The sequence below is a fragment of the Acipenser ruthenus genome, chromosome 45, assembly GCF_902713425.1.
Source record: "Acipenser ruthenus chromosome 45, fAciRut3.2 maternal haplotype, whole genome shotgun sequence".
NCBI lineage: Eukaryota > Metazoa > Chordata > Actinopteri > Acipenseriformes > Acipenseridae > Acipenser > Acipenser ruthenus.
In genome coordinates this window covers 8,016,104-8,038,505 of record NC_081233.1, presented here as the reverse complement: position 1 = coordinate 8,038,505, position 22,402 = coordinate 8,016,104, and the positions used below count along the sequence as shown (strand labels likewise).

Genomic DNA, 22,402 nt, shown 5'->3' with positions numbered 1-22,402 from the left:
GCTAGGACCACGTTGAGACCACTGACATTTAAAATCATGACCCCAGATGGATTTCAAACACCTGCCTCCAAACCTCGCCGGATGAAAACACACAAGATTATTCACAGTACAGACCTATAAAACACAAACATTTCCTTACAGAAATAAAACTAAACTGAATTGATAAAAAAAAGTCTGCAAATTCCTGTGAATTCCAATGCATTAGCTCCTCTTCTTGAGGTGTTCCACTTGAATTATTTTTAGCTTTTCTTCCAGACTACAAAAATCTTTACAAAAAAAAGCAGTATTTGTTACTCGGATGGGCAATCCTATGCAACTCTACAGAGATTCATACAAATTTCCAGCCATTATATTAAAGCGTTACCAGAAAATAAACAAATTGATCAATTAAACACAGCGATTTCATGCACCTTGAATGCATGCTGATATAATGATGTCTTTAGCGTCACAGGATTCATCGCTCAATTACTGAACATCTTTACTGACAGAGAGCTGATTAAATCACATTAGGCTAACTCACAGATGCTGGGGGATTACCTGCGATTGTTCTGCATGCAGAGAAGTGAAAGGCAACTGTCCTGCCAAGGCAGAAAACTCTATGATACACAATTCAGCGATGGAAATAAAGACTCCCATTGCATCGCATGTTTCTCCCATGCTAGGTTTTACCATGTGCTTGATTAGCCCCTGGGTATAGGTAACAAGCACAGATGTGTCTTGCAAAACTCAGAATAAAAAACAGCTATGCAATGGGAGCAACTGTGCATTATTATTATTATTATTATTATTATTATTATTATTATTAAACATTTATTTTAGTGTTGCACAGCGAGAAAGGTCAGTGTTTTACACTGGGGTTACCAACAAACTTACAGTGCAAGAGAACAGTACAGTATTTTCGATCACACCCATACTGGAGTTGGAACGTGGTTTAAGGTAAAGACACCATGTCATTAAAATGGGTTAAACAGAGGTCAGCGAAGCTGGGTTAAGGCAGATGGAATCCTGTACTTTAAGAACGGTGTTTTATTTTAGGCTACCCAGCTTGGTAAGGTCTCTTTAAATAAACCTCTCTGTTGTGTTCCTCTCACCCCACACACAGTTGTCTTTTTCACAGCCAGCTGATGACGAGCCTCTCAACGCGACAAAAGTTTTCTATTTATAAAAAAAAAACCCAAAGTCAGCAACAAGGTCTCAAGGCCTTCAATGTTTCCTGCAAACTTAAATACTTAAGAAGCTGTTCTACAGTAAAACTTAAATAGATCCTTTTTTTGGCATATATAAAATGCACACATATATATATATATATATATATATATATATATATATATATATATATATATATATACACACACACACACACACTTCATAACCAAGTTTCTTATTAGTTTTAGAAATACTACAAAGAAACTTGTAATGAATTCAGTGACAAGCGTTTAGACACAACGCATTTTTCAATGGCTGACTATGTTTCTTGTAGTAATTCTGAAACTGGGCACTGCTGAGTGTTTCATAGTCATGGATGATGCATCTGTGGCATCTCAAGACCCAGTCGACAAACAGCAGCACACACCGCTTTTCTTATTAGATATACTGAACGAGCTGTGCATGAAAATCTGACCCCTTTACTACAATCCTCTGTGCGCGCTAATGGAAAGCGGACATTGTTGAGAGTCCTGTTTGTTTACATGACTCCATTTTTAAGATGTTGGGCACAAGCTTAATTAGACTAAATCCAGCTTGTCACAGCAGCTGGGGTGCTTCTACTGCTAGGTAAGTCTTAATAATAACAATAATAATAATAATAATAATAATAATAATAATTTCCTTACAAAAGTTTACCTTAGCAAAAGCATAGCAAAGTGTAATAAAGCACAGTGAAAGCATGCTGTAGCCCAGCTAATCTTGTAAAGTCCAGAGAGGTACGGTAAAGAATATTTAAAAAGGTGGCAGATCATGGGAAAAGTGCAAAAAGTAACGTGCAAATTCACTGCGGTAAGCTTTTCTAAGGGTAGTAACAGCAGCGTGCACTGCCATCGCGTTGTAGTGCCAGTCTTCACTAGCCTGCTACCGATCTGAGAAACAAAAAGCGTTCGTTCAGCTTTATTAGTTACCAGCCATGGGAAGGCAAGTACGGATAATTACAGTTGCCAATGGAACACTTTTCCTAATTGAACAGTCCTGAGCAGAGCTAATTGGGCAAAGAGCATTTGTAATGGAATAATTAAGTCTGCTAATGGATGTCTGTCATCCATCAGTGACGCACAGACACATTCTTGTTTTTTCTTTGCATTGCAACTACAAACAAAATGGATTTTAATAACCCGGGCCATTGACATTTGAAACCCGACGCGAGTCTGGAGGATATTAGTTTAATGTGTGGCTGTTATTCTCGTTCTCCCTCTTGAATCCAGCGCTGGTTTTTACACACAGCGCATAGCCGGGCTGTCGCTTTCTTTTGAAGCGCTATAAAAACTAGATGCCAAAGATTTAAAAAAGTAGGTCAACTCAACCTGTATGCACAGGCATGGAAATAAGACTCCTATTGCATAGCAGTTTCACCCTTTCCAGGTTTTACTACCAGCTTGATTAGCCACAGTCTGTATAGGTAACATGCTCAGGTGGGTCTTATTAAACTCATAGCAAAACCAGGAATGGATCAAACTGCTAAGCAATGGGAGACTTATTTCCAGCCCTGATGACTACTTATACATATCCAAGGTTTGACCTTCACTACATCCCTGTATCTGCTGTAAAACATTCACCCACAGCTATTAAAGACTCAATGATGCTCAATGTAGAAATACTAAATAGAAACATAATCCTTTCAATGACAAATGTTTCGATAAGACATCTTTTTAAAGGCATCGACACAGTGGAAATGTTTGGGGTTCCACAACTATCGAGTCAGAGTATCGTTAGCACTTGCTACCTCCCTTTGCAACCTGAAAACAAGCTTGACCTCTTAGCAAGCATGAAGGGGTCTGCCCGAGACAGCTTGCCTGCTTGACTTCAGTTTCCTTACAGTTTTACCACGGAACAGAAAACAGGACTGGTTGCAGCCTACATGGAAACATTCCCTGGAAGAGAGCCTAAAATGGATTCCTGATGAGACAGACCAATCACTCTAATAGATTCTGACTACCTCATGACTGAAGAGCACATTCGGAGCCAGGAGGCCTGGGGGAGTGGGGAGGGTGCAATTTGCTCACTTTGAAAAACATACCGAGACCCTCATGCAATCTGTCTCTACGGTCAAGTCAGCTTTGCTGCTTCTCCAGGGGTAATAAGGCCGGAATCTTCAGCCTCCCTGCAGCGTGCGGACTATGGAAATGAAGGCTCACAAACCCGCACGGGGGCTCATCAAACCCAAGCGTGCTAATTTCGCTGGCGTTGCGCCTGCTGATAAATTGATTAAAAACAAAGCAAACAAAAATAAAACTACAGACTAGCAGGTAAATAATGCCCTCCCCAGGCTCTCATAAAGGTCCTGTAGCGAGCGATCAGGCACACGTCATCACTTCTTGTACTGCAGCCTGAGGTCTCCAAAGTCATCATCCTTTCAGAGTTAGGAAAAGCAGTTTTTCTCATGGGGATCGTTTGTGCTGACAGAAAACCCTGAATCAGACACTGATGGTTTTTGTTTTTTTTTTGCTTGAGAAATAAACTTGCATTCCTCTGCAAAACTCTTTCGGAAAGACAGCGCTCAGGCTACAAGGAGACACGTTTACCTAACACCCGAATGGTTTTTTTCCCTCTGTTGTCGTATGTGTGTGTTTATTTACCATGCTTACTGCTGGTTATTATTCCAGCAAAAGTCATGTTTCATTTTCATCCACTTTTAAAAGCTGAATCAATGCACTGCTATGTCATTGTAAATATAACTTGTTGCATCCTAGTTCATATTGTACTTTAGTAGTATTATGTGCACTTACTGTAAACTACACTATTTAAATATGAAGCTTGCATTGTAACCCTGTACTGCCCTGTAACACCTGTAAATCGCCTTGGATAAAGGTATCTGCCAAATAAATATTAAGTGGGGCAGTTTGGCATTTTGTACACTATTATCATTATTATTATTATTATTATTATTATTATTATTATTATTATTATTATTATTATTATCATCATCATCATCATGAAAGCTGATGTCATCACCAGTGTGTGTTCACGTCCACTAGATTCTCCCTTCCATTTCTATTCATGAAGACTAAACAACCAACTGAGCACTAGCCCATCTCCTCCTCCTATGTTAGAGAACCCTGTCCTTGTTTCGTTCAGGGCAAAAAGTGTGGAAGGATTTCTCTCATGCATGAAGTGTCATATCTGGTTTATTTAAAAGATCTTCAAGCACTTAAACCAATCATTGTTTGGCTTAATGTGCCATTCACTGTGTATTTTAAAAACAGAATAATACAGCTTTCGAGTTCAGGCTGTATTAAAATAATAATTCTTTAGAACCAGTTGGAAGCCGCTCCTGCACACGATTAAATAAAGCTGAAACCAATTACCTCCTTCTCTGGTTACCACTGTTCAAACAAGCTCACATGATCAAAGATCATTTAGACAGAGTTTAATGTCATGCGAGCTTTGGTGAGAATATATACTTTACTGGGAACTCACAATGCTGCTCAGGAATTCAATACCGCGAGCATTTGTAACACACTGACTCAGTTACTTCCAGGAACGAGGAGATCAGACAACAGAGAACACAATAGGTACACTACAGAACAGTACCACTGGCTAAAAACTGACACCACTTCAGCAAGGAAGAGACTTCTCACTTTGAACTTCAGCACAGCTTCTGCAGTGAAACCTCATTAACAACTTGAAACATTTAACTACCACTGGGAGTTAACAGCATGCTGGTCTTATCAGACAGAGGTGGAAATCAGACTCCTCTTGCAGAGCAGTTTCATCCATTCCAGGTTTTAAATCAAGCTTGATTAGCTATCGTGTGCATGGGTAACAAAAGCTCAGGGGCGTGTCTTATTAAACTCATAGTAAAACCAGGAATGGGAGTCTTATTCCCATCACTCTAATTTAAACAGAGCTTTGATACGTCTGGGACTGCAGAGGGTGTAGTTAATACTGAATACAGGGCTGGCTTCAATACTGAAGGTGGCTTTACAGTGGTGTCAACAGGAGCAATCTGAGACTGTAAAAGGATTGGCCTTAATTGCTGTAATACAGAATTGGCCTTGAAGCAGCATTTTACTGACTAAAGACCGATTATATACCAACATGGATTAATAAAGACTAAAATAACTTTAGTAAGCAGCTATTTCTATTGCGTTTTTTTTTTTTTTTTTTTTTTTTTTTAAATCAGGCTTTAAAAAGAAACCTTTATTGTATTCTAGAAAAGTTTCTTTCAAAAGACAAATAAAGAAAAAAAAAAACATGCAAACTTTAAAAGGCTGATCAGAACCCTGCACGCCGCTGCCTCTGCTTCGCTGCAATTGCTCTTAACACGGAGCACTGCTGATCAGGCACACCCGCTGCTCCCTCTCCATCAGCTCCCCTGCCCTTCTCCGAACGACAGGCTAAACAGAGCTGCTGCAGAGACTTGATATCGCGCAGTACCGGAATGCCAATGCAGACATTGTAACTGCACGCGACTTCGAAAAAAAATTAAAGTTTTGTCCTGTTTCTCATGTAAACTCAATATAAAGGAGTTTATTCTTCCACAAATTATTTGGGACTGAAATGAGTTAAACCAGAGCTGACAAACCAATGTCAAAAGAGACCTACCAATAACCAGAGACAGAAAGGAACAAAATAATAATAATAATAATAATAATAATGACTACCTGGACTGCACACCTCTTCAGCATTTTTTTGCTCAATAACAAGTTTACATGTTGTAAAGCATTTTGAAGAGCTTCTAACAATAACTACCAGCTGTCCAGCCTTACCCTCTAACCCAAACCGCCACACTGGGGAGCTCAATAGCACACCCGTCAGGACAGCTCTGTACTCAGCTAATCACTCCAGAGCAAAATACAAGAGACTTGCTATTCAAACCTAGAAACAGTCAACACAATCAAGAATATTTAAATGGGATCCTACATGCACCAGGTGTAACGAATTGCTATCTCAGCTCGCTGACTTGCAAGGACAGGCCTGGGCTGGATGCAAACCCGCAAGCCAGGTTCAAAAAGTCTTCAACTGAAGAGCTGGCTCTGCAGGCGAGAGGGAAGATGATGTCCGTGTTATTAACTCGGTAGCCGCTGGGAGGGGATCCATAAGATTTGTGTTTGCTGTTTATTTAGCTTGTAAGTTTCGCGGTGGAGTAAAAGCTCAGTTGATGATCTACCTTCTTGGTTGTGTCTTCAAGTGATTTTATTTTACTGCCACTCAGTTACCCTCATGCCCAAGGTAGAGTACACAACCATTTCTACCATCTTTCTGATGATAATATACAGGACTGCAAAAAAGAAAGAAACCACACACACATTCATAATTTCAAAACTTTAAATAAGCACGACCCAGCACGCTACCACTGCCTTTGCAACTTTGCACAGTTCATTATTATGATTGCTTTCTGGTACAAAATATTTACACCGCGCTGCAGTGCAATGACTTGTGAATCTGGCTCACGCTTTCTTTTAAAAGCTGACACTAGACGAGGACCAGGACCCAGGCTGTGAACTCGTGCAGTCAGCTGCTAGCAATCAGAAGCATTTTGAAGTGCGGGACACTTGAAACCTGTGGGGGCCAGTCAGGAATCCTAGCCCGGAGTATGTATCAGCTCTGCTGGATCACTTCCAGATGCGAGGCTGGAGTCTGTTGGCTTTCACTGAAGGTAACCCCCACATTCAGTTTCCAGCCGTCCTGCAAGAAACAGCCTTCCCGGTTCACACAAGTCAAACGGACTTGAGAAATGTGACTGGGGGAGGGGGAGGGGGAGGGGGGTGGTGGGGGGAAGAGAACTTTATTTAAAAGATCCAAAAGTTATGCAATCACTTTATTAACAAGAGTAAATATTTAAAATTTTGACATCATTTGTCTTAAAAATAGTTACACAATGTAAAACTGGTGCCGATATGACGGATTACTGTGTTAGTGTTAACGATACAAGCATTACTTAGCTGGACAGCTCTTTATACATTAAAAATAAAATTGGCTAAATGCTACAGTAGCACTTGCATTAAAAAAAAAAAAAAAGCACATTTTTACAATATAAGCACCTATAAGGACCCCACACCAGGAAAGCAGAAAATGATGTCTAATTGCTTGGTACCTTTATTGTGTAAAAGACCTTTCGCTCCAGGTTTATCACCCCCCTCCCCCCTCCCCCCCCCCCCAAAAAAAAAAGGTAGATCACCTAGAATTTTCAGATTGAGACCATTACAAAAAAAAAAAAAAAAATATGAACATAATTTAGATATTTTATTTACATCATGTACATCAAAGAAACTACAAAACGATATCGCAAAAGTCTACCGGAAGCCATCATAGTAGCACAGTAGTATTTCATGTTAGATTTCGAACTGTCACATTTTGCAATTGTCAGTTTTTCGTTTAGTATATGGAAAACTACACCGCGGTATGTAATTCAATAGGTTAGCGTAACATTATTCAGCAGGTTGCATTCGACTTTATGAAGCCAATTTGGTTCATTCTAGAGGGAGATGCAAAACATTTGGCCATAGCTGTGCGTGCAAAAGGACTTCCCATTGCATCGACTCGTTCACATGTTAACATGCGCCGAACAGAGCATCAGAGACAGGGAAGCAGACAGAACCAGAGTCTGATGGAACAGTAATACTAACCCAGCATGTGGGAGTTAATACTGAAGCCTTTTTCATAGGACCATCACCACCACAGCTTTCCTGGTGCAGCAACAACAGTGCAAAACTACAAAAGCACACGCCAAGTGAATTTGCCCTATAGTTTGGTATTAACAGTATGTAGTTGGTGTAATAATAATTCCCATTTGTTAATGTTTGCAATTATTTATTTTTTTTAAAGTGCTTTTAAATGTGCTGCCTTGCAGAAAACAGAATGGGAAATGGAAAAGACAGGCAAAGTGCACCAATAGCAAAGTCTTGTTAAAAACAAGCAGGCATCTGCATGATTCGCTTCTCAGACCCTGCGAGACTGTGGCCGAGGAGCACTGGCTGCGCTGCTAATGTACTGCAAGAGCATGCTTTGTTTGTTGTGTTCTCAAGGTCGTGTCAGTATTTCCAGGGAAACGGCAAACGTTATAACTGCAGCTCTGATTGAAGGCATTGATGGGTTGTGTTGCTGAGAGAAGCCAAACCTGGTGCTGCTTTTTAAGAGCACAAAAGAAACGCCTCTCCATACATGGCAGGGAGGGGGGGGAAAAAAACTAAGGTTAGAAATGAATGCATCTCATTGAAAAGGAATATTGTATTGTTTCATAATGGTGCTGCTAACATTTCCAATACAAAATTCAAAGCTCACCTGTCCCCGGTTTGCTATTTATTTGAACACAAGCTGCTTTTTTTTTTTCCTTTCTGTATCTCATTCTTTGCTACCGATTCACCTGTATTCAACAACCACTGACAACACCCTTTATTTTTAGTCTGTTGTAATTCTAGTTTTGTCACAGGGCTATGGTAAAAGCATAGTCCACTGTAGTAAAGATGTATGTAAAGCACAGTGAAATCATAGTGAAGCTCAGGTAAGAAAGGTAAATCACAGACATGCATACAACACATGTGTCAGTCTGTTACAGGGAGCCATGGTATTGCTAACTGAACAGCAAAGAGCAGTGAAGTCAACTAACTGGGATGGAAACGAAACTCCCACTGCATGGCAGATTGATCTAATCCAGGATATGTAGATACAACAGAGCTCAGGTTTTCCAAGCACCCAATTCCTCATCCTATATTGTTGAGAGCCACCGGTGGACTGCAAGTTAAGAGGGGAGGAGAAAATCTGTCCTCGTATCTATCAAATTCTCTTTTGTGTTTAACTGAAATCAACAAAAACAGTTACCATGCAGGGGTGAACTGTGCAGCCCTGACGTTTTCAGACCCCGTAATGTTGCGTAAAAACCCTGATCTGAATTTAAAGGCATTCCTCTTTCCCAGGCAGCTTTTGATTTCTTCAAGCGCCGCGCATCTATCACAGAATGAATAACCACTAGGATCACCTGTTTGGACTGCACCGCTTGATCTACACCGGACTCTCCTGATCTACGCACCACATTACCAGATCCTCAGCTGATGCACTGTCCTTGCACTATTACGATGTCATTGTAGATTATCAATTGCTGTAATCCTGACTTGCTGCATCCTGTTTCATAATGTACTCTAGTAGTATAATTTGCACTTACTGTAAAACTACACTGTTTAAATATCGTCCTTGCATTGTAACCCTGTACTGCCCTATAACACTTGCAAGGTCACCTTGGATACAGCCTTCTGCCAAATAAATAATTAAATTCTGTGTCTTAGAACGGCACTCCCTACAGGACAACGCAGACAGACAGCCAGCCAGACGGATGGACGGACGGACAGACAGACGGGTGGACAGATCATTGCCAGCTGCCGCGTCATGTAATCAGCGCTTCCTTCAGACTGCGAGGAGAACGCTGGGTCCTGGAGCCGAGGTTTCTGTGCCCGCGGTTTAATGGCATCAGCAACTGAAACAGCACCCCAATGCCTTTTATGTTGCACATAAATCGCAACCTTTCCCTTCACACAGGGCTGCACATTCATTTCCAAGGCCCCCCCCCCCCCCCCCCCCCGAGTCTAGGGTAGGCGAGTGGGTTTCTTATCCTCCATATTTCCACATTGCATGACAGCTTGAAAATCCGGAGGTCGTATTTCATCCTTTTTCCTATTTGAAGGAGGTGGAGATTTTTATTTATTTATTTATTTTTTTTTAAATGAAACCTTGAGTAAATGTCCAGGTAACAGATTGAACGTACGTGTCCGAACGACAGCTCATCTGAAGCTTCTGTTAATGGAAGCACAGTGGCTTTTTAAAATGGAGCTGGTACAGGTCATTTTTTTGATGTCCTGTCTGTATGACAGTGTCATACAGACAGGACAGCAGAATAAAACGCAAGATGGGCAGCCTCTTAAAAAGGAGTGCTAATTAGGGATTTTAGATTCAGTTTTAAAACATGTTGTAACCAATCAAAAATCAAGTAAGACATGAGGAGAAGGACCTACATTAGAGTGATGTTACTTTATGATGCACTACAATAATGTGGGTGAGACTGCAAGTGTGCAAAACAAATGGGTACGCAGAAAAGGCTACTGTTTAAACACTACAGCAGCCTGCTCTACTTGACATGCATTCTCTTTGACAATGGTAAAACACTGAGGAACAACTGTGATCTGTTAACACTCGGGCAAATATTAAACTGTTCAGATTAAACTGTTCAGATTCCTAATGCTAAGTAATCTATCAGCACAAACAGCATTTGCAACAGTACAAAACAAACAAAGAAACAGGAATGCACAGTTCAACAGGAATTTTTTTTTTTGCTGGCTTTATGAAAAATGAGTCTGTGCTTGCTTGAAAATAATAATAATAATAATAATAATAATAATAATAATATGAAGCTGATTCTCTACAGCATATGCAAACTGCAATTGCTTGGATTTGCAATCAGACCTCGGCTGACACAATCACGCCCATTCAGTTATTTTGTTGCGAGAGTTGTCAAGTTTAATAGCTCACATGCTGCTTGGCCATGCAAGGAAAGCATTAAAAAAAATAAGCTTTAATTGGCACCACAGTTCTGTTTCACTGCTCAAGCAATCAGGGTTTAACTGCCTGTTAGAATGAATGCCATCTCACATGCAGCATAAGTAAACTGGGGGGGGGAGAGCTCTCCAGATATGAAACACACTCTGCTGTGTAAATGGGGCTTTAACTCATTCGCAATGCAAACGGAATCCTTCACATACTCAGATATATAAAAGCTGCATTTACACTTCCTCACTCTTCCAATAGAAGTAATTTAACCCTCATTTTATTTCCAGGTTTCTCAACGCGGCCGCTCCTGGGTCATGGAGAGACACAAACCCTCTGTAGGGTTTTTGCTACTAAATAATGTAAAAAAAAAAAAAAAAAATGAAATAAATGAAATAAAAATTTTATTGTATGCTTTAGAATGATATACTTTAGAAAGTCTAATCCGGACAAAAATGAATTTAATAAAACAGCCTTATTTAATTTCTAGCAAATCCTGGGCTCGCAATAGCGAATCACTGTAGTTTAAAGAACACACACGCACATACACCATGTTTAAGAACATACCCAAACTACACGTACTGGTGAATATCATAGTGTGGTTAAAGTGATGTCTACACAGTGCCACCTAGTGGAAATGCAGAGTATTGTCAGCTACTGGTCCTCACCCAGCCACAGAAATAAACACACAAATGAATGAAGCGATATTGTGTATGTGCAAAATGCTGGCCACGTTCCATCACATAAGTGGCTGTACTTCAGCGTTAGTTGCTAGATCATTTGTTTTATTTATTCCTAATCCAATTTTTTTTTTTTTTTTTTTAACAATTAAATTTTGCACCGGATAAATATAAATCTGAACCTACCCCTCCTCTCCTGCTCCAACCTAAAAGATCTACACTTTGTGCAACTGCTGTACCTAATTCCCTTGCAGAAATGGCGTCATTTCCCCCAAATACACAATGAAAGACTTTTAGCCCTAATTGAGGGCCATGTTTCAGTGCGTAGCGGCAGTTTTTGATTAGGGAGAGTAAGCGGGATTGCTTTGGGAAGGCTTTCTAATTCTGGAGACACTGACTCACTCACCTACTCTACTGCATTGCTGGCTGCAGCTGCTGCACGGGAGAACGTCAGCATGGTCTGTATCCACTTCCTGTCAGGGTCCTGTGATTTACAGCAGGCAGGACGGGAAGGGGCACTTACAGCAGTTGTGTACGGCTCTGTGTGTAATTGGCTATTTTTATTTGAAGCCGGCATAGAAGATTTGTAGGTTCAGCAAAAGGTCACGTCTGTTCTATAAAAGAACCCCACCCCCCCACTCCAAAAAAAAAAAAAAAAAAAAAAAAAAAAAAATCACTACCTCCAGCTGTCATGTTATGCTGGGCTTTTAGTTTATTACCATTTTTAAAAACCACAACGGTGTGTATGTATAACAGAATATTTCTTATAAACACCAGGTCCTCTGCCAGAGTCACACCAAAGGTTACTAAAACCACATTCTCATCCACCCCAGTCTATAAAGCACAATTTCATCTCATTCCCAGTATCAAACTGGGGCTGCCTGCCGCCTGCTCCATTTGCATCCTACAACACAATAGGCAGCCCAATGATCACTTTTCTGCATATTGCCACTGATAAAATCAACTCTCCCTCCAGTGTTTCCTTGATGATAGAATGTATCTACAGCACTCTGTTCTGCCTACGGAGTTCAGAACCCACTCGCGACCTTGGCATTCTCAGCCCCTTACATCAGCGCGGGCTGTAGAGACTGAGTTCTGCCAGCCCGGGATCCTGACTAGGGCTGACTGACATGTGAAAATCAGACTGACCTTGATTTGCTGCTGATGGAAGCGAACAGGTTTTCAAGTCAGTCCCGGAGGACATACTGTTTCACTGCAATCAGCTACAAAGCCAGCGCTGGCTTCGTTCTTCAGCTAATTTGATCTGGGTGACCCTGGGGTTTGCCGAGGTTAAACAACTAAACCGTAGGCTTCATTTTATGGCATTCATTTAGAGGGTTCCAATTATTATTATTATTATTTACTTCTTAGCAGACGCCCTTATCCAGGGCGACTTACAATTGTTACAAGATATCACATTATACATTATTTCACATTATACAGATATCACATTATTTATTTATATTTTTTACACAATTTCCCATTTATACAGTTGGGTTTTTACTGGAGCAATCTAGGTAAAGTACCTTGCTCAAGGGTACAGCAGCAGTGTCCCCCATCCTGGGATTGAACCCCCGACCCTCCGGTCAAGAGTCCAGAGCCCTAACCACTACTCCACACTGCTGTGGCTAAACTCTTTCTTTAAAATGTTGCTGCGCAGGCACAACAGAGACGGCTATGTTGGGCATTTTGCTATGTATATTTATTCTTCTATTTAAATAAATGTAAAGGAACTTTGTAATGAGTGACTGGATGCAGCAGCTGCCAACGCAGGCAGAAATCTTGACTTTAATTATAGAAACTGGCTAATTTTGGTAATATCAACCTCTTCCACACACACACACAGTCTCTCAAAAAGGCAGCTGACATTTGCTCAGCATCAAAGCGACTCCAGGCACGACGCTTCGCTCTGGGGCCGTGCTGTTAATTCCTCAGCGACTGTGAATATCTTAACAGCCTGCTTATCTCATTAGCAGCGCCAGCAGATACACCGCCCTGATGACCTCTCCAGGGCGAGGTCATCCCCCCGTATTTTAAACATTTAAAACCTACAGGAATCCCCGAGCTTTAACACCTTTGTTGACACTTGGTAAACGCAGCAATTAAAATGAATGTCTGGCAATGATAAGGGATGGACGCTATAAAACTGCATGTAAATACATTTGTATAAGTGTGTGCGGATGTATTGCTTATACTGTGCAATCAACTTAAAAGTTGGTTTAAGAGAAAACTTTGAATGCATCTATATCTCTATAAATCTTGTACTTTGCTTGAACAAAAGTTATTGTATTTCTTGCTCTTATTGTATTACTTGTATTGTAACACTTGAAATGTATTTGCTTACGAATGTAAGTCGCCCTGGATAAGGGCATCTGCTAAGAAATAAATAATAATAAAAATATATATATATATATATATATATATATAAATAAATTACATGGATATTATATATGTAAGATCTGCATAACAGCTGTATATTCCTCTGTGTGTGTGTGTGTGTACAGCAAAGTAGAAGGCTCTGTTAGCTGTTCAAACCTTTCCCTAACCTAGTTTACTGATTTACTGAATTTAGAAAGCATGCTATACAAAGGCTGGATGAGACTGTCCTTTCGTCACTGGTACGTTCCCATAGGAGGGCATGTGTGACGTGCTGACAGGTCCCTACGACCTGAACCCACCAGGCTGAGTCAGTCTCCAAACACCTGGAATAGTTACAAAGCGCAGTTTGAACAAGGACAATGGGGCAGATTTTGTACTTCTATATTAAACCAGGAATAATCCCATTGAGACCGGGGTCTTCGTTTACAAGGGTGTCCTGGAAAGATGAGCAGCGACAGCCAGCAGAAATCTCACATCACTGAAAACAGCCTACCTCACTCTAATAAAACGAGACCATACATTCAATCAGAAACATTCACACTTCGATTGTTCTTGAAACCTACATGTGAATCTTCGTCACGGTTTTACGTTTAGCTGATGCAGTTGGGTTATTTATTGGATGCACGATCATATCCTGGGTACTCTGGTCCAGACTATTCCATGCCACAGGGGGCGCCGAGACCAAATAATGATCGGCTAACCCAGGACCTTCTCCAAGGCACTTGATTAGTAAGAGCAAGAGTAGATTGTATCTACCTGTAACTTCAAAACTGTGGTAACCTACTGTAGCAACAGTCCTATTACAGTTTTGCACACAAAACATACCCTGTGCAGTTTTACAATTCAAAGACATCCCATTTAAAGAAGCCAGTAACTGGCAGTGATGGGTTTGAGTGGCATTCTAATACAAATAAATATCACTATAATCAAGCAAACTGGTCAAAACCACAAATAAACAATACATTAAAAATGACACGCACCTGAATGGTTTACATCTATTTATTTTAATGCAAGACGTTTGTTTGGTTTATTTTTTTATTTTTATTTTTTTACAATAAACTTGATGCACAACCTTCGCAAATCTGGTCCCAAGTCCTTGTGGATTTCATATTGCAGCATTGTGTGTTTGAGGGTTTGTCTTTGCTGCTATAAATACAATACCGGCATGTGATCGTCTTCCTTTGTTAGCACAGGCGCAGGTGTTGAAACTGTCCAGGCTGAGACCTCTACATAACAGGTTGGCAGGATTAACAAGTCAGGGGAGCCTGTACCCACTCGACAGCTTCCCTGTAGACAGCTTGTTCATCTGAGAACTTTCTTTCTGTGATCCTGGTCAACACCCCCTGAGATACCCCAGCACAGGTCACAGATATGTTTTTGGTTTTGTTTTCTCACTCAATTAAATTGACATGAGTTTGCGCAGAGTGCATTCACGTGTCGGGAGACGTGCCCCAGATATGGAATCATACAGACGCTTTGACATGAAATACTAACTGTGGACGGACCGCTTTCTTTATCATTGCTGGAGTGGGGGGGGATTTTAACAAGCTTCGGACCGCAGATAGGAAGGCAGGGTAACTAGAAACAGTGGGGACAAGACCATGTATTCATCATCTCTATAACTTTCAGCTCACATGAGGTGTTTGGATTTTGGAACAGTTATAAAGCGATACTGTATTTAAATGCTTGGATACATTACAATGTAAGCAATGTTTTACGGGTTAGAGTAAAATGAAAAAAAACAACTTTTAATTAATTCTGTTTCAAATTTTGACATTTCAAAGATGACTGCAAAAAGATTAGCAGGATACCAGTGTAGATTTGGACAAGGGAAAAGCAAAGGTAAACTCTGAGAGCGCACGCAAAAGCTTAATATTACACAATTTAATTTAAAATGATCGACCAGCGGTCTAGACTGTTGGCTCAATTGTTTGTTTTTTTTAATTACTAAAAAGACAGAGTTACAGCACTGCTGCTAACATGAAAGCTTCTGAATACTAAACACAATTAAGTATTAGTGTGAGCCCACCTGAGTGAGTCACGCTGCCCTACCTGGGTGAAGCAGGAGTGACCTACCTGTCATCTCACAGCAAACTGGAGGCTTAAAAAGAGGACACGAGTGAAAAGCCAGTCACTGTGCCAAACAGACAGAGAGGAGGAAACAAACTTCATGCACGGTAAGAAGACATATCTAAAGCATATGCATTTAGAGTGAATAATAATATTACTGATAGCAAAGTGTGTTTACATGTGTCAGTTTGCATGTAGAATTGAGCATGCGGTGATCATGAGGGTACGTATGCAGACAGTATACGCACGTGCTAAATAACGCTAGTAATGAAAAGTAACATTTGAAACTTTCTAAAATGGTTCTAATAAATGCAAGAATTCTCTTCGAATGGATTGAAGGTGTGATTTTTAAATGCTGGCTATCAGATACAGTGCGCTGTGTTTGATTAGAAATATTGTCGGTCAAGTTGTTAATGTATATATTCATTATAGCAATTATTCTTATTTCCTTTTCTAAATAAACTAACAGACTAACTACACTGATTAAGGGCACATTTATTTATATACATAAACAAATTATAATTTTTTATATATATATATATATATATATATATATATATATATATATATATATGCTTTACCTTATACATGCCTAACCTTGACAACAATTTAAATACATAAGTATTTAAAATGAACTACTTTATAAAAACGTTCAACACCCTGAATATTGGTGCCTTTTTAAAAGCTTGCTGGTTCCTATAACAAAAGACAGGACAGTTCATTCAGAACTTGGTCTGAACTGTACAATACTTAAAATACATATTTTAACCCTTTAAGGTAGAAGGGACATATGCGTCCCACAAATAATTATGCAAATTCTTTTTTTTTTTTTTTTTTTTTTGCAATGAGATGCACGAAACAGGGTTTAAAATGTACCGACAGGTTGGATCTGGTCGTCCAAATTGTCAGTTTTCTCCTCGTGATGCTTGAGTCACTCGCATGTATTTTAAGAAACTGTTTGAACCGTCACTCAATTCCATCGTGTACCTTAAGGGTTAAAAATACGACAAACTATTCATCAAGTTTATCTGGCCGTTCAAAGCAACGAAATAGCAATACAACTTTTTTTTTTTTTTTTTTAAGCTATGACAAATTACAAATCTTGAAATTCTTCAAACAGAACGATATGCTGTGATAAACAAATGAACCCTTTCTCTCCTGGAAACTTTTTTCTGCTTAGTTCCTGCTTAGCCATGTCTAACAGTCCTTGGGTACAAATCCAGGCTTGTGTCACTCACCTGGAAAAAGAAACATATCTTGATCTGTTTAAGCCGATAGTTTTTTTTTTTTAAATACATAAATACATATTTCTTACAGCAATTAAAAGGTTTGCTAAGATCGATATTTATGACTACGTTTATCCTAACCCTAGATTAATGTACAGTTGAAATACAGTAAACTGAAGTCATAATTAAACTTGAATCGATAACCAAACAATAGTGCCCAAAACCACGGGCATTCCTCGTCATTAATGACCAGTTAGCTAGCTGGCAGCTGAGGTCATGGCCTGAAATAAAAGCCACAGGGACGTGAACCCGAGCCAGTCGCTCGTACCCCAGGTAATTCCCTGAGTCCAGGTCGTTATTTATTAAGAGACCTGGTAATTTAGTAAAAATAGCTGTGTGTTAATCTACACGACAGCTTGTGTTAGTTTTCAGGTAAAACTGATGAAGGAGCGAGCCAAAACATTTGATCTGCTTGTCTTTTACAAAAGTCTTGCCTTCCGATTTCGATTGAGTGTTTTTCATGGTACGTAATCGTTTGAGGTTTGCCGGGCTTAAAAAATAAATAACCTCAGTTAAGGAAAAAAATAAAAATAAAAAATAAGACGAGATACGAGAGGTGATAATAAAAGTACACTAAAAACAAATTAAATGCGTTGCATCTCAGGGATGGAAACACGACTCCTTTTGCAGAGCAGTTTCACCCATTCCAGGTTTTAATATGTGCTTGATTAACCCCAATGTGCAGGTAACAAGCTCAGGTGTGTCTTAATAAACTCCTTGTGAAAACCAGGAATGGATCAAACCGCTATGCAAAGGGAGTCCTATTTCCATCCCTGTATGTGTTCACATGTGTTGACAGGGTGCCCAGATGAAAGCCCTACAGTGGATGATGAAGGTCGTTGTGCTGCTTCTAATCCTGGCTCCTGACAGCTGGGAGAGGACGGTTGAGGACACAGCAAGAGAATCCAGGCGAGTCCTTGGATCACCCAGCATGGTCCATACAGGACACTTAAAGCCTGATATCTCTTACTAGCTGTTGTCTAAATTGCCATTTCAGGTTTTTCACTCCATCTCATCCGTACGATTCTGCATGACACACGCATCCACAATGTCTAGAATTCACATCTTAGACTTGTATTTGCATTGTAATATGCCTGTTTTTAATGCATTTGCATTGTTTTTTACTGTTTGTATTTCATGTACTATGCCCTGTATTTCACTGTATTTAATGTATTATGCATTGTTCCTCACTATCTTGTAAAGCGCTTTGTGATGGTGGTCCACTACGACAGGCACTACATAATAAATATTGATTGACTGATTGATTACCACTAGCTATTAGTTTATAAGGTCTGTTGGCTGGTTTCATGGAACCCCGATTAGCACTAGTCCTGAACTACCATGCCTGAGGTAACATTAAGCCATTCGAGGTCTGTGCCAATAAGGGTCTGTGAAACTAGCCGCGTGGGTTTCACTGTACAAAATGTGAAACCAGGCTCCACACACTTACATGATTTTACTTGTTTCTATCTACCAAACTGGGCTCTCTGTTGGGGTAGCTATTTGCAAGCAGGTGTGCAACTAATTGTGCAAAGAAAGGATGCAGCTTTGGAGCAGCAGCTCAAGAAACGTGTTTGTTTTAAAGGGAGTACAATAATGTACATGGCAGGATTTTTTTTTTTTTTTTTTTTGAGTTGACGTTAGAGGAAGGTTTTGTTACAGAGGCAGCAATTTAATAACTGCACGGTTTCTGCGTTTGCAGGGGGCACGCCTCGTACGAGTCTAAGCAGTTCCAGAATGCGGTTCCTGATGTCAAAAGGCACGCTGAAGGAACATTCACCAGCGACTTCACCAGATACCTGGATAAGATCAAAGCAAAGGACTTTGTCCACTGGCTGATCCACACAGAGAGACAGAGGTAAAGAAATCAGCCAAAAACAAAGGGCAACTCATGCATTCAAGATCAGTTAGTGCCAAAACAAATGTAACCTTCCCTGATTATTTAAAAAAAAAGTTCCCTGCCACTATCCAAATGCACTGCTTCTGACACAATTCACTATTCGCGTTTGTTAACCCTTTAAGGTACAAGGGACACATATCCCACATATAAAAAATGATGCAGACTGTCATTTTTTGCAATGAGGTGCAGGAAACAGGGTTTAACTTTTATTGACAAGCCAGGTTGGATCTGGTCATCCTCCTCGGGATACTTGAGACACAAACGTATTGCAAGAAGAACAGCCGCTTAATTTCTTGTGTACCTTAAGGGGATAAGCTTGTGCAGCGCCCTAGGCATGGAATACACAATGTGCATCGCTCATGCGTTTAATTACATTTAAGATCCTGAAGCTTGCCTCATTTTACAGTGTCCCGAGAAGGTCTGTTCAAGGAACCACGAATTCCGCCACCTCCCCGCTGGGTTTAGTCTTGTCAAGGTAGGATCGGAACATTCACAGTCACATCTTGTTCTTGTATTCGTTCGCATGTCCCTTACAACTGCTGCAAATACATTAGGCATGTACCCACCAGAGCAAGCCTTCTGACACCACTCTGCCAACCCCTTGTTAAAAAGCTAAGCAGCAGGGTTGTGGGTCCCAATTTCCCCCCCAACACAAAATCACTTTCAAACATATTTTCTTTATATTGGAGGAACGGAGTTTGCCTAAGAAAATACAATCACGCTTTATTTTAAGGGCCGTTTATTAACTGTTAACAAACGTTGTTCATGTTTAGCTAAGCGTTAGGGTTAATAAAAACCTGATTTAATTTGCTAAACATTACTACAGTAACAATTTGAACCGATTTCAAGCACATGATCGACTGGGTATTGATCATAGGGCTCTGGTGTTTGATTGATCATCCCTAGGGCTCTGGTGTTTGCAGTTTTAGGTAGCCTATTATATATTATTAACAGGTAACAGAAAATAAAGAATGTACATTAACATGTTTATTAGCTGTTTGTTAACAGTTAATAAACAAAAAACAGCCCTTAAAATAAAGCATGACCGAAAATACAAGTGTGCATGAATTGTAAATTATTTATTTATTTTTAAACTCAAAAGTATGTCTGCATTTTCACAGATCAGGTGGCATTTCATTTACGCCTTTAGATTTTTTCTTTTCTTTGTTCCAGGTACGACGCACAGTCCTTCAGGAACTGGAAATCGCACATCTCAAGGACTTACTGGCACAGATTTCTGACATCCCCACCTCTTCTTCTAACGCGTGCGCGCGCACACACTAGTAGAGATAAGCATGCTTTATTGTGACGCTTATCTAGAGCATCCTGATGTTAACCGTTACATGTCTATGTAAATGGAGTGAGATGTAGAAGTTTATAAATAAATGCAAGCTGATCATATCAGACCTTTTTTTGTAAGCCAGTGGATATGAAAGTGCTGTTAATTAATAATAATAATAATAATAATAATCATCATCATCAAAAGACTACTTTCAGATGGTCTCTGTTTAAGTCGATTCAGCTGCATCACATTGAAGGAACAAAAAAGTGAAACCTGAAGGACTACAATACCCAGAATTCCTAGCAGCAAAGTACAACCCCCACCCCCCCACCCCCCACTACAGGGGAACTGGCACTGAAAGTTGTAAGTGAAACCAATATATAACGGAAAGCATCTGGTTTCTTAAGCTATACTGTCCTCTAGTGACAACTGCAGAAACAGCAACACTTGTTAACTACCGCACTGAACCTTGGTGATTTCAATTATATCACACCCTTCATGTTCAGGCATCCCAGGGCGCTTTACAAAAACATTGCAGCTGGGACACGAATAAACTGGACACTAGCAGCGGTTACAAGTGAATTTGTTTGGTTTTTTTAATGTGCTGGTCCGTGAATTAGCTTGATTCGATCTCCTATACACACTCACCTCTTCAAAGTCTACCAGACGGTCGTCAATCAGTTTTTGTGTTAGATCCTTTTAAAAGGGTCACTGTAGTTTTAGAAAGTACCTTCTATTTGGTGGGGCAGGTATACAAGGTGTGTTTGTGAGAGAGTGCGTGTGTAATTAAAGCACAGTCCCACCTCGTGATACTGCAGCGCTTTGCAGAGCAATTCAGTCCCTCTTCGTGTTTTTCAGGCCACTTTCCAAGAGGTTTCTTTTTGTCTTCTGTCTTCCCAGTCCTCTTTTCTGATGAGGGTACAACCTGGGCAACTGAAATGGAAAGACAATCGTGTCACTTGGTAACCCTTTGCCATACTGCAACTGCGCCTGGTCTACGGGTATGATCAGTCTGAACTCATCACTTCTGCAATTGGGATCAATTCAGTATTTGGGGATCTTTTTCCCAGTCCTGTGGTTCGTCCGCTTGAAGCCACATATTTTATACTGTTTATTTAAGCTCTCTTAATTGACGCACCCTTTGTTTTCTTGATGTTACAAAACTAGAACAAAACCGCTTTGGTGGACTTTGGAGGAGCTGTGTTTCATTAGCCTTACAGCTTCAACAAACTGATTCCCAATTGCCATGCATCCTTATGAAACCTTACTGGTTTCTTGTCAGCTGTTAACAGAATCACATGGTTGGCAATAACTCCCATTGCATAGCGATTTGATCAGTTCCTAGTTTTACTATGAGTTTAATAATGACACCCCTGAGCTTATTACCGATACACAGGGGCTACTCAAGCACATATTAAAACCTGAAATGGGTGAAACTGCTATGCAACAGGAGTCTTATTACCATTCCTGCTATCACATGGATGTACAGAAGACCTTTGTAGAGCAGTTTGGTCCGTTCCAGTTTTTTTTACAATGAGCCTAACACACCACGGTATGCAGGTAAAAAGTGTGTGTGTTTCTAATCAGACCCACATTAAAACCTGGAACGGCTCAGGCTGCTATGCAATGGGGCGAGGGAGGGTCGTTCTGATACAAAATACCGTGGAATTGATAAGACACACTGACTTGTGTAACGCAAGCAGTGAGCATAGTCACCTGGAGGAGGCGCTGTCCCCTCATTCACCCGTCTGTCTCCTGTTGAAGGCTCTTCCAGTTTGAAGAGTTTTTCCATTGCAAAGTAAACCGGTGTGGAAGGCACTGTGAAATCTTGCAAAAGACACAAGACCGCTTTATGAAGCATCATAAAGAAAAAAAAAATTGAGAGCAATGGTGATTTGATACTGGGAGACACTTTACCAGTTTGAACAAGAGGGCTCCCAGCTGCTGGGGCAAAGGAGATAACTTTTTTAAATCTTAATATCGATGCCTTTTGCTATTCAGCCACATTGGAAGTAGACCTACTGCCAGTTTCTATACACTGTGGTGCGGGCCATATTCAACATTAAGGACTCTTGTTAAGGACTGTATGTAAAGACCATTTGATTAATTACATGTGCAGTTC

General features: G+C 40.2%; 2 protein-coding genes across 7 annotated transcripts in view; both read right to left on the bottom strand.

Moving 5' to 3' along the window:
* LOC131720872 (alpha-globin transcription factor CP2-like) overlaps positions 1 to 22,402 on the bottom strand; it is a 63,577-nt gene that overhangs the window by 21,718 nt on the left and 19,457 nt on the right. The gene's annotated exons all lie outside the window — the stretch shown is intronic.
* LOC131720871 (uncharacterized) overlaps positions 1 to 22,402 on the bottom strand; it is a 34,113-nt gene that overhangs the window by 10,096 nt on the left and 1,615 nt on the right. The window contains exons 3-5 of one of the 6 annotated variants that reach the window (XM_059013186.1): positions 21,997 to 22,128; positions 21,084 to 21,213; positions 1,122 to 1,155 (exon numbers count right to left, since the gene is read on the bottom strand). In XM_059013186.1, the coding sequence (XP_058869169.1) occupies positions 1,137 to 1,155; positions 21,084 to 21,213; positions 21,997 to 22,128 (281 nt within the window). In that variant the 3' untranslated portion in view covers positions 1,122 to 1,136. Of the gene's footprint in view, positions 1 to 1,121; positions 1,156 to 6,742; positions 6,893 to 17,031; positions 17,051 to 20,241; positions 20,279 to 21,083; positions 21,214 to 21,996; positions 22,129 to 22,402 lie in introns of those variants that run through there. The other 5 variants (XM_059013182.1, XM_059013183.1, XM_059013187.1 and 2 more) reach the window with 5 other exon arrangements.